This window comes from Alligator mississippiensis, chromosome 7 (assembly GCF_030867095.1).
Source record: "Alligator mississippiensis isolate rAllMis1 chromosome 7, rAllMis1, whole genome shotgun sequence".
Taxonomy (NCBI): domain Eukaryota; kingdom Metazoa; phylum Chordata; order Crocodylia; family Alligatoridae; genus Alligator; species Alligator mississippiensis.
The window spans coordinates 44,678,331-44,695,021 of record NC_081830.1 but is presented as its reverse complement, the minus strand read 5'-3'; the positions used below and the strand labels follow the sequence as shown (position 1 = coordinate 44,695,021).

The 16,691-nt window shown below is 41.3% G+C and overlaps 1 protein-coding gene across 4 annotated transcripts in view; it reads left to right on the top strand.

Moving 5' to 3' along the window:
* PER2 (period circadian regulator 2) overlaps window positions 1-16,691 on the top strand; it is a 79,410-nt gene that overhangs the window by 36,276 nt on the left and 26,443 nt on the right. For all 4 annotated transcript variants that reach the window (XM_014602886.3, XM_059730923.1, XM_019478728.2 and 1 more), the window contains 8 exons: window positions 821-942; window positions 4,252-4,453; window positions 7,159-7,210; window positions 8,861-9,003; window positions 9,307-9,385; window positions 14,859-14,965; window positions 15,662-15,815; window positions 16,194-16,305. In XM_014602886.3, the coding sequence (XP_014458372.1) occupies window positions 821-942; window positions 4,252-4,453; window positions 7,159-7,210; window positions 8,861-9,003; window positions 9,307-9,385; window positions 14,859-14,965; window positions 15,662-15,815; window positions 16,194-16,305 (971 nt within the window). The remainder of the gene's footprint in view (window positions 1-820; window positions 943-4,251; window positions 4,454-7,158; window positions 7,211-8,860; window positions 9,004-9,306; window positions 9,386-14,858; window positions 14,966-15,661; window positions 15,816-16,193; window positions 16,306-16,691) is intronic.

Here is a 16,691-nt window from a genome sequence, read left to right as displayed (position 1 = left end):
CACCATCAGGAGAGTCCCAGTGAGAGGCTGGGTGCGAGAGAGAGAGAGCCCAGAGTGGGCTACACTTTAGAGGAGGCCCGGGAAGCGGGCGTACAGACCTAACAACGTCTATTACATCTGCGAGGCTTGGGGCTGGTAGGAGCCACGCACAGCCCATAAGGCTGGGGTGCTTGAGTAGCACCCATCGTACGGGGCGACCCACGAGGGGTCCAGGAGCTTACGTGCCCGAGGAAACACAAGGCAGCCTCCCTATTACATACTCCAGCAAGATGTGGCGGGCGAGAATGGAGGGTGCCCTCGAGCCGAAGTAGCGCGGTGAGAGGGCCTCAAGGAGATCACGGCCCTCCGAGAGGACCCCGCCGTGACAGTTTTTTTGCTTTAATGAGTCGAATCGCTAACCCCCGATAACTTACACGGTTTTGTGTTTCTTTCACTTGCCGAAAGTACTGGTATTTTTGTTTTGGAGAAACCAGGTAGGGTAAGATACTTAATTCAAATAAAAATACACTTAGCATGTAGTTTGTACAAGAATTGTTATATTGATTGTGAAGCACTCGGTTGATTAACTTGGTGAATTTAAATGGTACAACACTCCACTGAGTTATATAAGTTTCTACAAGTTATAGGTAAGGAAACTGAATTAAAGATAAATTTAATGTCTCTTCTCACAGTAGAATTTGGAATAGAATCCAGATTTCCCAACCACCTGTCCCAAATTTAACCCCCCCAAAATCTTGGTTTCTAACTGGACAGTTAGTGTTAACAAGTACATTTTGAAATGTGCATGTAGACGATATTGAGTACATTCTTTTGTTTATAGCCAATGAAGAATATTACCAATTATTGATGACAAACGAAAGCCATCCTTCTGGTCTTGATGTGGCCTCCTATACAATTGAAGAAGTTAAGAACATCACCTCAGAATACATCATGAAAAATGCAGTGAGTATGTGGATTCTGGACCACATTTTATATTTGTGTTCTTAATTGGTGAGAGTGGATGGAGTTTTTAAGCAAGACATAAATGCATGATGTCCTTATTAACAGCATTTTTTAGCTGGCTGTAAACAGTGTAATCTGAAGAATCTCATCTGCAGTGGTAAAAAATTGATCATATTGGGTACCACAACTATTAAATTTTCCCAGATGTTGCATGACTAAAATTGAAAGGACCTCCCCATCTCTGTTCTAATGTCTTGTTTTGCAGAAGTTGGGGTAAGCAGGATATGCCACATTTGAGCTTGTAATCCCCCTGAAAGCCTGTGTTTTGGCCTGTGGGGGATGGAGAGGATGGGAATAAACTAGGAAACTGGTCATCAAGTAAGAGGGAAGAAACTTGGAAAGAACACTGAGAACGGCAGGCACTCTCTGCTCTTCTCCATCTCAATCCTTTCAAAGAAGTTAAGGGAGGAAGTTCTGGGCTTTTAAGTAACCTCTCCAGTGTGTAAACTAGAAAGGGTGGGGATGAGCAGCAAGCGACCTCTGCACCCTTCTTTCACAAGAGGGAACTGGAGGCAGCATAAGAACTGAAGTATAACTGTTCTTTTCCTCATCTTTGTCTGAAAATGGGATCAGAACAGATATGGGGAAGGAAACAGCAGGGATCCTCTGACCTAGCTTCTTTGGGGGAGACAAGAGGTCACTAGGAAGTAGGGGCTGGATTTTTACCTCTGGTTACTTTTCAGAAGGCACAAAGGGGATTGCCGAGCTTCCTGCATATACCTGACTTTGGTCTGTATAGGCAGCTGGAGAGGCTCCTTCTTTGTATTTCTGGATCTTTTGCATTGATGGAGGGGTGGAGTGAGGATAATTCTTCCTAGCCCACCATTAACTGTTGGAAGTTTACCTCTTGAAATATGAGCTTACAGAGAAGCTGCCTGGGTAGGCAGGTTATTCCAAAACTGTCCCTTGTGGACTTCTTTGCTGCCTTGTGAAGTATGTACTGGTTATTGTCAGGATACTGAACTGTATAATCATATGTGATCAGTCCTGGAAATGATTTCTTCTGAGTGTTGTTCATATGAACATTTTGGTGTGGGGTGTGCATGTACTTGTGCTCAGGGGCTTTAGGTGGCCCCTGGTATATGTTAACCTTACCATTCTGCTTGGTGCACAGGATGTGAAAAGCAGCAAATGCTTGTTGCATCTTGGTCCCTCTCAATCTCCTCTTAACGCAAATCAGTGTTTCTGTTATTAGTTTCAGCCTGAAGCAAACTCTTAAAACCTCACCAATTTAGCTTTTTCCTTTCCTGTTATCCATTAGCAACTTGTTAGCTGCCTTGTGCAACATAACCCCCAGCTTTCCCAGAATGGCCCCTTTCAGTGGTTTCCTGAATTCAAGGTATTGTGCCTCATACAGCAGACCCATCCCAGTGAATGATGGCTAAGAGTGTTTAGTGCCTGGGAGAGTTGTACAGTCCAGGAACATGCTTCATCTGTAAACTGCTCATCTTCCAAACCTGCAAGAAGAGGAAGGTGGGACTATATAGATTCAGGCATCCCTTGAGTATACCTCCAAGTAACCAGAGTACTAGTACAATCTCCTTACTGCAAGAATTCCAACTTCAGTTAAAGAGAAATTGTCTCGACTAAAGAGAGAGGGTAGTTGAAGGGGTAAATCACCACCACAGTGAGCTCCTGGACAAAAGTCTCTTTTGCACCAGCCACTTCCTAACACCTGCAGTTCTGAGTGGTTCTTGATAAGAGCTCATGTCCATGACAGTGGAAATGACTTGGCACTGAGGCATCAGGTGAAGCACCTGATGCTTGAGACCAGAGAATCTGTATGGTGTCCTTCTGAGGACCTAACTCTTAGTCACTGTCCTGACTTTGCTGATGAGTGAAGAATTGTCCTCTACACCAAACCCTGTTACAGAACTGCAGTAAATTCATCATACTTCTAAGCACCATGGTTTATTAGAGTAGTCAATGTTACCAGCCCAGTACACAGCACTGGCACAATTTTGCAGCAGCTTAAGTCATCATTGCTGTTAAAATGAATTTAATGGTTGAGAGGAAATTGAAGCATAGCAGGTACACATTGTCTTTTATGCCTTCAGTACAAAGGTCAAGTAACAGTAGGTTGTGAGCATACCATACTGTGGGTCAAAGAAATGTCTGATCTTGGGTTCATGAGGCTCATGCATGCTCCACATTGGGATGTTCACATGGACAGATCATCTCTAGCTTCAATAACTCTAAAAAAAAGTTGGCTTTTTTTCCCCTGTATTTCTATGAGTAGCTAAAGGTTGTCCAAAAGAACTATAGTAGAAATAATGAGACTGAATTAAGGAAAAAAACCTACAAAACATAGCCTGATTATCAAGAAACATTAATCTGTGCTGAAATCATTTGGACTTTGGAATAGTCACCCAACAGCTGTGCTACCACTTCCTTTTTTTCAGGACATAAAAAATGGGACTGGATAAAGTGCTGAGGCACAAGCTATTTGGAATGCATCTGTGTTGCCACAGATTGGACACCTCTGATTGACCCAATAATTTTCTGTTTTCCAATTTTTGTATCAGCCATTTCATCATTCACTACTCTGCTAAATTATTAAACACTCTGACTCGCATTCAATTTGCCAAAGGGAAACATCATGATGATGTGCCATGTTTGAGACCCTGTATAGCTTTATTTCATGAAATACGTCCTTTGATGTTATGGGAGGAACTGTATTGATCAGTTCTGAAATTATACAGTATAGATTAAGACTTTTTTCAGCCACAGTGGCCACATCTATACGTTCAATTAATGTGCTTTAGATAATGCATATTAAATCTAGTACCTCCATTGTGAAGTACTAGGAAAATGCACATTAGTCCATTTTAATGTGCATTAGTTAAAGAGCATGGGGGGGGGGGTTGTGATGCCTTAATGCGTATTAAAATAGGCTAATGTGCATTAAAGTGCACACATACATGTGGCTAGTTTCTAGTAAAAATCTGCAACCAGTTGTCAAAACAGTAAGTAAAGGCAATAGCACAGGTCAGGAAGTATTTTTTTTTATCCCAGTTAGGTTCATCGTATAAGCAGTTTAAAATGTATCTTGAGGCCTCATGCATCTTACAGCATATTTGGGTGTAATAATGTCTTGTAAATTACAAATATTACTCGTTTTATCTCTGTCAGCATCAAATGAACTCCGGTATGAAGGTCCAAATACTTTAGTGTGTTAAACTCCTTCAGTATATAGGTGGACAATGCTCTTCATTGTCTAAACCATTTGAAATTTTGTTTATTGCTTAGGACATGTTTGCTGTAGCCATTTCCCTGGTTACTGGGAAAATCTTGTACATCTCTGATCAAGCAGCCTCTATCCTCCGCTGTAAGAGAGACTATTTTAAAAATGCCAAATTTGTGGAGTTCTTGGCACCTCAGGATGTCAGCGTGTTCTACAGCTCTACTACTCCCTACAGGCTGCCATCATGGAGTATTTGCAATGGAGCTGGTAAGTATTCTCAGAACTGAATATATATGTTTGACTGTAATTCAGTAATGTAAGTGGGGAGCTGGGGTGGCACGGATGCTATGGTGCACAGTTGACAGCCCAGAGGTTCCAAGTTTGAGGCCATAGCAGATGTGCTCACGGCGTAGCCATGTCAGATTCCAGCAAATCCGCATATTCTGCTAAATACCTCATCACAAAGATGTGGGAAGGACTTAATGTAAGTGCACTCATTTGTTTGAATTTGTTATACCTGTCCCAACAAATGACTCTCTCAACTCATTTAATCCAGTTAACAGATAAAACCTGCTAATTCTAAATCAAGTGGAATGGGGAACTCTAACTAGGTGACTGGACAAGTATGCTGGCACACTGAATTCATTTGCCTTTTTTCTTGCAGTCAACACAAAGGCACCAATTTTTTTTTACTGCAAAACTAATTTTGAAGCATGGAAGAATGGTTTTTCTTTGACTGGCTATGATTTGAATATTGGAGTTTATAAAGTTATTGGATTAAAGCTTTATTTAGGAGAATTTTAGAACACTGCATTATCACCAAGGGTGAGAGAGTTGAAGTAGATGCTGATCCTTTTGGATCATGGTGTGTGTGTGTGTGTGAAAGTTGGCCTATTGAGCAGAACAGAGTAACAATCAGCTACTTGAGTCTAAAGTGCGGGTTGGCTGTTAGATCACCATGGCTTATCTTAAGGGGTTTTGCATTGCTTGAATTTCTTCCATCTGAGCCTTCGCATAATAATACAAATATAACTGCAAGATGCAGTGCATATGTACTTTTTCTGTTTTGATCCAATTGAGGCCACATCTAAATTATCCAATTTATTTTCTGATTTTTGGGAGGGTTTTGGTTTTTTTAAATAAATCCTAGAAACAAGTTGGTGTTCCTTATGAACAGCTGAGATTGCGTTTACTTTTCAACAGTTTTTAAGCTCTCATGTTTCTTTGTTTTTTCAGAATACTCATACCTCCTGTAAGCACTATATGAACCTCTCCAAAGCAAATGGCATCTTTTCTTGTTGTCAGCACCAGATTCCTCTTTACATCTTGCTTATTTTACCTTTAATGATAAACAGTAACATGTATTGTCTACATCAGGGATTGGCAACATTACTGGGCATTATTTGGTCAAAAACACCCACGATGTCAACTTGTAAGATGTTGGTGTGTCGGGGGCCGATGGTGGGGGAATTGTGAGGGAGCGATCCTTGTTGTGGCACTGCACCTGTGGCCCGTTCCCCTCTGTTCACCCAAAGGCATGTGCGCCAAGCAAAATGCTTTCGTGTGCTACGCCCTGGCACCAATGTTGGGGGTTGCCTACCCATGGCCTACATAGGCATAACTAATAAGCAACATAGTTTTAGCACTCATTCTAGTTCTTGTGACCCTTAATCATTTGTTTAACACACACTAACTATATTGTGAGTTAAGTGTACTGTTTCTCTTTTTACATGGCCTCATCTGTTAACTGGCTGTCATGAGAATAGTGGTATTACATGTCTGTGTAAACACTAAAAACATAAGGTCTCCCACAGGCCCATAGAAAAAACTAGAAAAGCCCATTCATATCTAGTATGTTGCTGATGTCTCTGAAATTACTGAAACTGCTGAAAACTCAACTCAACAGAAATAGATGTGCAAAATATTTCTAACGTTCAGATTAAAGCTGGATAGAAACCAGCTGTTGAATTGTTACGTATTTTCAAGCACCAACTTCGTATCTGGTTGACTCCTCCTTTTTATAACTGTATAGTCATTTTTCTTGAGTGATAATTGCTTCGCACATGTGACCTATCTAAATGTATTGTGTGGTTTACCCATTAATTGCATAATGTATACAACTTGCAGCAGAGGCCAAATGTGTACACAGACTTTTGTGATCTAAATTGGTCTTCGTGGAATTTATTTACAGTGCTTTTTTTGCTCTGTATGAGAAACTGTTACATGTAGAGCTTTACATGCTTTAGTATAATGGCCAAAATTCTCTTAATTTTAAAAAATCCATAAGATGTACAAATAGGAAATAGTGCCCTCCTGCACCCAGTTGTATATATTAATTGAACCACAAAATATGGGAATTTAATTATGTTCCCCTCTCCCTGAAAAACTCTTCCACTTCAGGCTTTTCAAACCTTAAATTGAGCATGTTGTGATTGGTATGCCAGAGGTTCCTTCAGATGAAAGGGACAGTAGGTTGCAAAAAAGGTTTTTCAGGAAAATGCTGTCCATCAGCCAGGGGTAGTTTGGGCATCTCTGTAGATGAGAATGTGATAGAATTGTATCAGGAGAGGGACACTGTACCATTTGAAAAAAGAGCGTCCTGGGCTAGCTTAGGTTTTAAATAAAAACTATAAACTGCAAGTGAACGCTAATAAGCTTAGGGGGACTGATTAAATGTGCTCTTGGCAATTTATAGGTAGCCACAGTTTATTAGCTTAAGTTCTGAAAAAGTCTTAATACTCTTTTTTTTCAGAAGTATACTTAAGAAATATGTGACTGATTTCTCTTCATGGAATTGTTCCTACTTTTTTTAAATACCCATTTTTTAAGATGGTTCAATCTTTCTTAAAAGATAAATATTGCCATCTTATAATTGGGAGGGTAATGTAGAAGAATTCCTATAACAAATTTTGAAATGCAAAACTTTGAAATGTGTTGTTCTAACTTGGTATGATATGTATTTATTTATTAAGAGTCTTCCACCCAAGACTGCATGGAAGAGAAGTCTTTTTTTTGCCGCATCAGGTAAGATCACATGATGAAATTAGACTTGATGGAGATGTCAGAATCATGCATCTCTAAAAGCATTTAGTTTTTTTTATAGTATACAGGTACTTAATTCATGGTCTGTGCTTTTGTTATGAACTTGAGGAGAATGTTATATAATATACAATATCTTCTCATTATCTGATTTGCTCCTAGGGATTGTTAACTTAAAAGAAGGACCTGCAAAGCAGATTTAGGCAATAGTATCTTGAATGCTGCTTAGTTTGGAGTTTGATCTTTGCACATGGATACTAATAAAATTGATCCTCTTGAAGTTTTTATAGGACAATTCCACCAATTTAATTCATTTAAACATTTTTAAGCTCTTTCCGGTAAATTTCTGCAACTACTTTGCTTTCCTTTATAGAAAATGCTGTTCAGTGCAAGTTGTTATTATTTACCTATTCTTTACAGTGAGATTAAAGACCCCATTGCTGTAGACAGCATACAGACTGTTAAAAAAAAAACCATGGGTTGTCACCAAAAGTTCATGATGCAGGTGACAGGAGGCAACTGGTGGATGACTCAGACAAGTGAAGAGACATGGGGATAAATGGAAAAAGGGTTTCAATAAGTCAAACAAAGTTTAGAAACCCCAAGCCAGTGCTATGTGTTCTGCCATTCTGTATGTAGAAGTAGCAAGGCAGTCCAAAACTTCTGCTTTTTCTCCCAGACTTTAATCTTCTGATGTTGTGCATTAAGTAGTGAACTCCTCTGTTCTTCATATATGTTCACTTTCTACTTTCCTGGGCCTTTGTGGAAGGTTTTCCTTTTTAATAGTGAATCTCTCTGGGGCCCTGTCTTTAGGCTTTGTCTTTTTTTCTTTTTGCCCCATCCCCCATAAACAGGACCTGCAAAAGAAGCACAAAGCAAAATCCAGAAGTTTGTATTCTATTTGTGCTGACCACATATAGCTTACCATAGAGGAGAACTGTGCCAGCTATGTGCCTGGTACATAGAACCTCACTATGAGAAAGCAAGGGGTATTCTTGATGAGAGTATGTTTTGCTCACTGAACTCTACTTCTCTAGCCAGACAAGGAGCAGAACGTGCCGCCTTGAGAATCCTCACATTGTGCAGCAGAGAAACCCAGGCTGACACTAAACAGTGTGGGTCAGCCAATCAGAGCTGCCCTGTTCACTGCTGCTATCTGTCTTCAGGTAGACTGAGGGAACCTGTAGAGCACTCTGATAGGTGTGCACAGGGCCCCCTTGACTTTTCAGTGGTGGCATTGGAAGCTCTGCTCTTCAGGGACACAGCTTTAGGATATCTGTTCAGGTGTCTCTGGGTAAGATTTTCTACCAGGAAAACAAACCTGGGAGAATTCTCCCAGAACATTCACTATTTACTAGAGCAGACTTCTTAAATTTTTTTTTAAGGAAGTTGATATAGGACAATTAACTTTATTTTAGTTTAGTGTCCAACAGTCCCATTCAGGATGGGGTCCCAGTGTTCAGACAAGAAGACACAAGGTGTTTTGTTTTTTTTTTACAGTGCCTTTAAAAAAATGAAAATGCACTATTTAAAATGCTATTCTTAGTCTTTGCCCTAATGATCTTATTGAAGACTTGAATTTAGAGTTCATGACATAGCAAAGAATTAATGAGTCTTTTATTATAATTATATCAGTGCAGGAAAAGAACATGAAAATGAGATCTGCTACCACCCATTTCGTATGACTCCTTACCTTATCAAAGTACAAGATGCAGAGAATGCAGAAGACCAGCTTTGCTGTGTGCTACTTGCAGAAAAGGTGCACTCTGGTTATGAAGGTAATAAAATGCAGACACCACAATTAGGTCTGCTTAATTAAAAATAAAAGAACTTTCAGTTCATTAAGAAGAATGAGGCAACCAGCTCAGAAATTAACACCAGTCTTTTATATGCCAAATGTGATGGGTGACCAGTGCTGCTCTATCCCTGGGAGGCTGCAGGTGAAGGAGAGTCAGTTAGCCATGCTAAAAAATGCCCTCTTTCTGCTTAAGAAATTAATCACACTGATAGAAAGCACCATATATTTTGAACTGATAGGAATCTGAAAATTACATGCTAATTTGTCTTTATTTTTCTTTTAGCACCCAGAATTCCTCCTGATAAAAGAATTTTTACAACTACACACACCCCAAGTTGTTTGTTCCAGGATGTAGATGAAAGGTAAACTACCAAATTTACTACTTTTCTGGGAATGGTTGGTATATTTATTTGTCCTAAAATAATGTATCCAAAGCTACACAGCAATTTTAGTACTTATACAATGATTTCCTGTCACTGTGGAACATAATTGTATGTGCTTTGTGATGCAGACATTTTGCTATTCTTAAAATGAATGTAACCAAGAAAAATGAGTGAAAAGTCATCAGATTGACTAATTTTGATTAATTCCATATTATGATAGAAATCAAAGCAAGTTTGTCAATAGTTAACAGAAAATATACTTCCCAGTCACTTTGGGTAGCTTCAGACTATGACTAGGCTTTTCACTCTACAAATATAGCAGATCACTAGAAGAGTCCTAAGGTCATAAAGTGTTACATAAAACATTTAACTTAATTTAACTGGGTTGGAGAATTCAAAATGCATTCCCTGTAGGCCCTGAGATAACTGTAAATCTATTCTTTACTTGTCATTTTGAGCCCTTAACAGTAGAGCTTGCAAAAGAACCTCATGGTTTGCCTTTCATGTTTTGTTCTAGAATGTTGCAGTTTAAACCAAAATTTCTGTAGGTGTATTTCTGCTGTCTGGGCTGGAAAGGACTGCTCCAAAGCATTTTGAAAACTGAAGGGGAAAATTTGAAGAATATAGGGTCTATTTAGAGTAATTATACAAATGACAGAGCAAAATTGTGGTGACAACAGGCCACCAAGCTGGAGCTTATGGCTCTGTCTGAAACATGCATGGTTGCACACACAGCAGCAACATCTCAGGTAAAGACTAACTGAAACTCTTTACCAGAGATAGTAAATGGGGTGTGCAGACCTTTGAAGCTTGAAAGTTGCACTATAGTGTTTCTTTGGTAGTGCATAGGTGAAAGAGACTGTTTTATGTGAAGAAGTTTCTCTAGAGGTGACATATCTTCCTTTCTGCTGTTGAGGTCTTTGAAGGGGGAATCCATCTCAGATGGGATAACAGTAGTCTTTGCCAAAGAAGCTCTTTGACCATAAATTATTTGGTACACAGAACATGGATTGTTCAAGTTCATGTGTCAGATAAGAACATTAAAGCTTGGCTACTTTGAGAAGTAGGAGCTTTGTCAGTGAGGTAGTATTTTGGCTTTTCTATCTTTGTGGTGCAGTCCTAACTTTGGGAATATTTTTTTCTTCATGGACTTCTTGCTGCAATTTCCTTTAGATGCAGCCATAAAAGTAAAGGAACAGAGGTGCAAAGGAGGATAGTTTGTATTAGATTAAAGGTGTAGCCAGTAAAATAGAGGTAAACCAGTGTGCTGGTAGAAACAGAGCTTTAGGTGGGGTGGGTTTATCTTGGTAGTGGCACTCAATCTGTTATTTGTAAAGAGGAAGACAAATGTTAACAAGGACTAGAAAACCTGCATGCTGAAGAATGATGCACATTTGACTGATGTTCTGTGCAGATATTATGCATGATACTGTGACATTTGAAAATTGTTAGTGTTGGCTACAGAGAAGTCCTCATTACTGAGCTTTTGTAAAGCAAAGCTTGACTAACTGCACCTTGTCCTGGTACGTTAGCCTTCATTACTAGAGGTGCACTGATACATTGATCTGATATTGGACCAGCACCGATATAGAGATAATTGGCTGTATTGGAAATCGGCCCAATGAAGCCGATAATTTGGCCGATAAATGCCCATGCATGCGTGCAGCCTCAGCACAGCCCACAGGCAGCGAGGAGCACAGCCCAACGGCTTGAAGAGCTGCATGCAGTTGGTAAGTCTGTTGTGGTGGAAGGGGCATGGTGGGGCAGATCAATGCCCCCTGCAATGAGGGAGTGGGGCAGGGGCTGGGACAGACACTGCCCAGCCAGGCAGGGCAGAGCAAAGCAGTGAATGGGGCAGAGCTACAGCTCATGGGGTTGGGGGGCATGTGCCCCTGCATATGGCTGGGGCAAGCAGGCTGCAGCTGCAGGCTGGAGCTAGGGCTGCACCGAGCTCTATTCGGCAGGGGCTGGGCTCAGGGTGGGTGGCAGTGCTGGGAGTGGGGTTACGGGGGAGTGTGCTGCAGACCCCCCAAATTTCACCATAGCTGCCCCCCCCCCCCCAGCCCAGTCTTGCCTGAATGCCCCGCCTCCACCCATGCGCCAGAAACAGCTGGGGCTGTGCCGGGTGGGCAGCAGTGGGAGGGGGGGGCTACGGCAAAATCTCAGGTGGCTGCAACTCCCTCCCTGCCCCGCCATAGCTCTGCTCCCAGCGCTGCTGCTGCCTTCCCCAAGCCCAGCCCCCACCAAGAAGTGCCCAGCGCAGCCCCAGCTCCAGCCTGCCTGCCCCACCCTGTACATACTCGGGGGCACATGTGCCCCCCAGATGAGTCAGGACTCTGTCCTGTGCCCTACCACACCCTGTCTGGGCAGCGTCTGCCCCTGCCCCACTTTCCCTCACCACAGGGGGTGTTGATCTGCCCCCTCCCACCTCTTCCCTCTCCCCTCCCCTTCCACAACAGACTTGCCAGCTGCATGCAGCTGTATCGAAAATCAGATTGGTATCAGCCGATATGCCTCCGTAAAAATTGGCTATCGGTATTGGCCCCCAAAATCTCTATTTGGTGCACCCCAATCTGTTACAGGCTTCCTCAGAAGCCTAGACTGGCAGTGGCTGGTGTCATTGTTGCTCTATGTATAGTTGAGAATGGAAGTTAAAAAGAAGAGAACAACTGTTCCCATGAGCCTGGAATGCTCTGTTCCAAAGGTTGCTTCCAGGAGCTAAATTTAAGAGGTGGGAGGCCCTTTTCTCCCCGGATAGAGCTGTGAGATGGTCGAATTGAACTGAAACAAGACTGACTAACTTGTCTTTCTTGAACAGTGCTTTCCCACAGTCTGGAGCAGATATTGATCCCTAGTTTTTAGGACTTCCTGTCTGAGCAACTTGATTTTGTATCATGCACATTTAACTGAATTCTCACTACTTGCAAGAGTACCAGCATTTTCTCAACTCAGTCACACAAATGCTTTGGACAACATACATATGCAGTATACTATTCCTGGGCTCTCAAGGGTTAAGTGGAATATATTAAGCAATCTCTTTTATAGTAATAAAGCTGTTAAGCTTTAGCATGCAAGTCAATATCCATAATGGGGCGGTTGCTATGAGCTGAACATTGTTCACAATGTAACATTGAAACTATGAACAGGCTTGTACCATGTAATTAAAGCATATCCTGCACTGCATGTTTACAATTAGCAGAATTGGTAATTGTCTTAATTACACAAGTGGATCAACATATATTGGGTTAAAAAAAAAAAAGGCATTTCCTTGTATACAAGAGTAATGACGTCTGTTCTTAAAATTACATGATTCTGAAGAGGTGTGATCTCTGCATATGAATTTCAACATACTGGGCACATCTACACAAGCCTCCCACTGAGCAACTGTTACTACATAGTCATTTAGTATTTGCATAACCAAGTACTAAATGACTATGCAGTAACTGACGTTACTGTGCAGTAGCACCCCGACACAGTTGCGTAGTGACACTTACTGCAAAGTCGCTTGTTACTACTGCACAGGAGCATCGTGTCACAGTTTGTGCCTGGTGATGCTAAAGTAGGACTAAGTGTCTTACGTATTGAGGCCCCCGTATGGAAAGGAGTGAGTAGGGCAGGGCTGGGGCTGCTGCCCAGCCAGGGGGGTGTGGGGCTTGGGGCCAGAATGCAGGGCTGCAGCAGGGAGCAGGATGGGGCCGTGGGCGGCTCATCCAGAGGATGGAGGCCAGCTCCCTGGCAATGCATGTGCTCGTGGGAACATAGAGGGTTTCTGTGCAGGGGTGAGCTCAGGCTTCTCACCCTGCTGCCCTCCCCTGGGGCCTCCACAGCTCAGCAAATTCAACCTGGCAGTGCAGGGCAGCTCCTTGTTACTGGGAGCTCCATGTGGCCCTGGCAAGGCATCCCCTGCCCACACAGCAGCAGCAGCAGAGGCCATGTTGCAGGTTGTGCCCCTCATTGCTGCCATGTGGTTAAAGGACACCTCTCCAGGGCAGCACAGAGCTTGTAGTGGCAAGGAGCTTCCCCATACCCCTCTGCCCTGTCGTACCCACTGGGCTGCAGAGGCCCTGGGGTGGGGGAAGGGGCCCAGCGGGCAGCCCATCCTCACCCCACAGACTGGTGGGGGAAGGGGCACGCTTCCCAGGGAGTACGCACAGTGTCAGGGAGCCGGCCTCACCCAAGCCCACAGCAGGCAGGGGCTGGGCTCTGTGCTTCACTCTACTGCAGCAGCTGCTTCCTCCCACAGGCAGCAGCCCAGGCTTGGACCCAGGTCCCTGACCCTGTAGCCCTGGCAGCTGGGGGCACCCTCCAGCAGGGTTGTGTGGAGCCAGGAGGTGACAGAGGAGGGTTGCAGGGAAGTGAGGGCACCAGCAAGGCCAGGGGACTGTGGGTGAGGAGTGAGGGGCCTGGACCTGTGTTCTGTGAGCTAACCGGGGGGGGGGGGGGGGGCTCTGATTTTTCCATGATAAAAACCCCAAAATTAAATACCAAAACTTTATAGATACTTAACATTTATTTTATTATAGCAATTGAGGCACTGGTAGGCTTTCAAATTGCTTCAAAATTGTGCACTGTTTTATTGATATATTTATAACTGATACCTATATATGTAGGCCTTTCATTTCAATCATGGATTTGGGGGTTTTTAATTGGAGAATTTGCAGTTTTTTTTCTATCGGGGAAAACCAGGATCCCTGTTGATCACTAGCCTATTTTTTAAAAGGAGTCCTTCCTAATTCCTCTGAGCATTTTAAATAGTGAGGTGGTTCCCTTAAAACATTACAGAGCTTGTAAGTATTCATTGGAAAAGAAGGTAAGGCATTGGGGACTCCAAAAATCTTCCTAGGTCTGCTATGGGGAAGTGTGTGTGTGTGTGACCTTTCAGGCTTTTTGGTCACAATCTGGTATTTCCCTACTTCACAGCAATTTCATGACCATAAATCTATTACTACTTGCTACTGACAGGGAGGTGCTTATACTTTGATAGGTAACACGAAAAAAAAAAAAAAGAATACCAAGGTAAGTGCTATACCTAAGGATAGCTTATTTAACTTTTTTCCTGGTCAACTGCTTATTTAACTTTTTTCCTGGTCAACTTTTTTTTGTAAACTGGAAAAAACTCTATAGTATTACACAAGAGGGTTGTTGCTTGTCTTGAGCTCATATCGATGATGTAAAAAAATCAAAGCCAAAGTCTACTTGTGTAGTGCTATATATATGCTCCTATGCGCACACACTTTTTGTAGTGCTATGCTTTCAGGCCTTTTGTAAAGTTACAAAGATTGTGGAGCCCCCACAAGAAAGTTCCTGCTGCAAACCTCTTTGTAGCACAGTTTTTTGGAGTGCCACATGTAACACTACAGAGAATTTCTGTAAAATAAATATAGGATTTTATGTACACATTTATTCTGCCTGACTTCATTTTTTTTTTTTTTTTCTCTCCCCCTTTCCGCAGAGCTGTACCTCTTTTAGGATTCCTACCTCAAGACTTGATAGGAACCCCTGTATTGGTGCATCTTCACCCAAGTGACAGACCTTTAATGCTAGCAATTCACAAAAAAAGTATGTTCCTCTTACCTGTCAGATATATTTTCTTTTTTTTAGCTTTTAAAAAAAAAAAAAAAATTGGGCGTTCAGGGGCTCTAAAGTCTTCAGAAAAATAAGTGGCAAAAGGGAAGCTACTGCATAATGCTATTCAGTTTTCTGATTTTTTAGAAACTGAACTTTTTCATTTGTTTTCAATATTTAACATAAGTCAATAGAAAAGGGAGATGACTCACATTCTTAGTACTAAATCTGCCTGTTAGAACAAATTGGCCATAACCACAAGTAAATATTTCAGATCTTTAGTATAAACATATCCCAAGTATACTGATAAAGTAATAATTATGAATTATTAACTCTTTCTCATTTCACAGATGTACTGGTTGAGAAGAAAATAGGAGTCCCTCTCTAGGAATATTATCTTTTCTTGCTGAAACTTTAGAAATGTAATGACTTCCACAGTTATCTTTCCTTATACTGCTGTGCTCTGGGAATATTTTCCTCAGTGCAGTCAGCTCCCTCTGGTGGCCAAATACTTTTAATTTTCCACCAGATATGAAAGTAGTCAGTTTATTTATTGGATGTACTTCTTGCCTCACATGTTTACTTAAACAAAACCCAAAAGTTTAACTGGCAAAACTGTGTAAAACTATTTGAAACGCACTTCCCATATACAGATATAAAAATGAGATGCATCTAAAACTTGTGTTGCAGTACTTCAGTATGGTGGACAGCCTTTTGACTACTCACCAATCAGATTCTGCACTAGAAATGGAGAATATATAACTCTGGACACAAGCTGGTCCAGTTTCATCAACCCATGGAGCCGAAAAGTCTCATTTATTATTGGAAGACATAAAGTTAGAACGTAAGGAGACACATTTATTAGAATTTCTCATATTTCTTAAGTTTTCACAGCATGTGTGTTAAATTGGTGCAATCAAAAACTGCTATTTTTACTTTAATATTTGGGTTTTGGATTTGTGAGTGTATACTGTGCTATAGGGAATTTTTTAACAAGAAATTTCTAAGTGGTGCAGATTTTTCCAATGTCATCAAGAGTTACTTCAGAAGGGAGAACTCAAGTTCAGAGCGAGTAAGGCTGAACACTTAAGTCCAGAGTTTTGTAGAGGTGGTAGAGTCAGAACAAGAATTTTTTTGTTGAAGATGAATTGAAACTGTTGATTTTTACAACAGAAATGCCTGCATTTGCAAAGGATAGTATATTCTTTTTTCATTTGTACAGGGGACCCTTAAATGAAGATGTGTTTGCTGTTCCTTCTATCTATACAGAGGATAAAATCCTTCATCCCAGCATTCAGGAAATTACAGAGCAGATATACCGACTACTGTTACAGGTACAGGCTGGGTTTTATTCTTAATGGAGTTGCAAGCTCTTTATTAGTCTAGTGTCTGAACACCTCAGTCTTTAAAACATATTCTCATTAACCCTCCTTCAAAATACTATAACGTACTATTTGCATTCTACAGATGTTAGTCACTTAAATATCTGTTGTTGTATTATATACCCCATTACTTTATCATTTAAAAACCTACACCCTTGTTTGCACTCAATTTTTGAATAAATGCAGTCTGATATTGTATGATCCTATTGACAGATATACCCAGTGCTTCTCCTTTCTTGATTCTTTCTCAATTTGTTAGTTTATTTTTCAAATGAAATAGTTGAGTTAATTGCACTGAATCTCCCAGTTCAGACAGCATTGTATCAAACCCTGTTCAG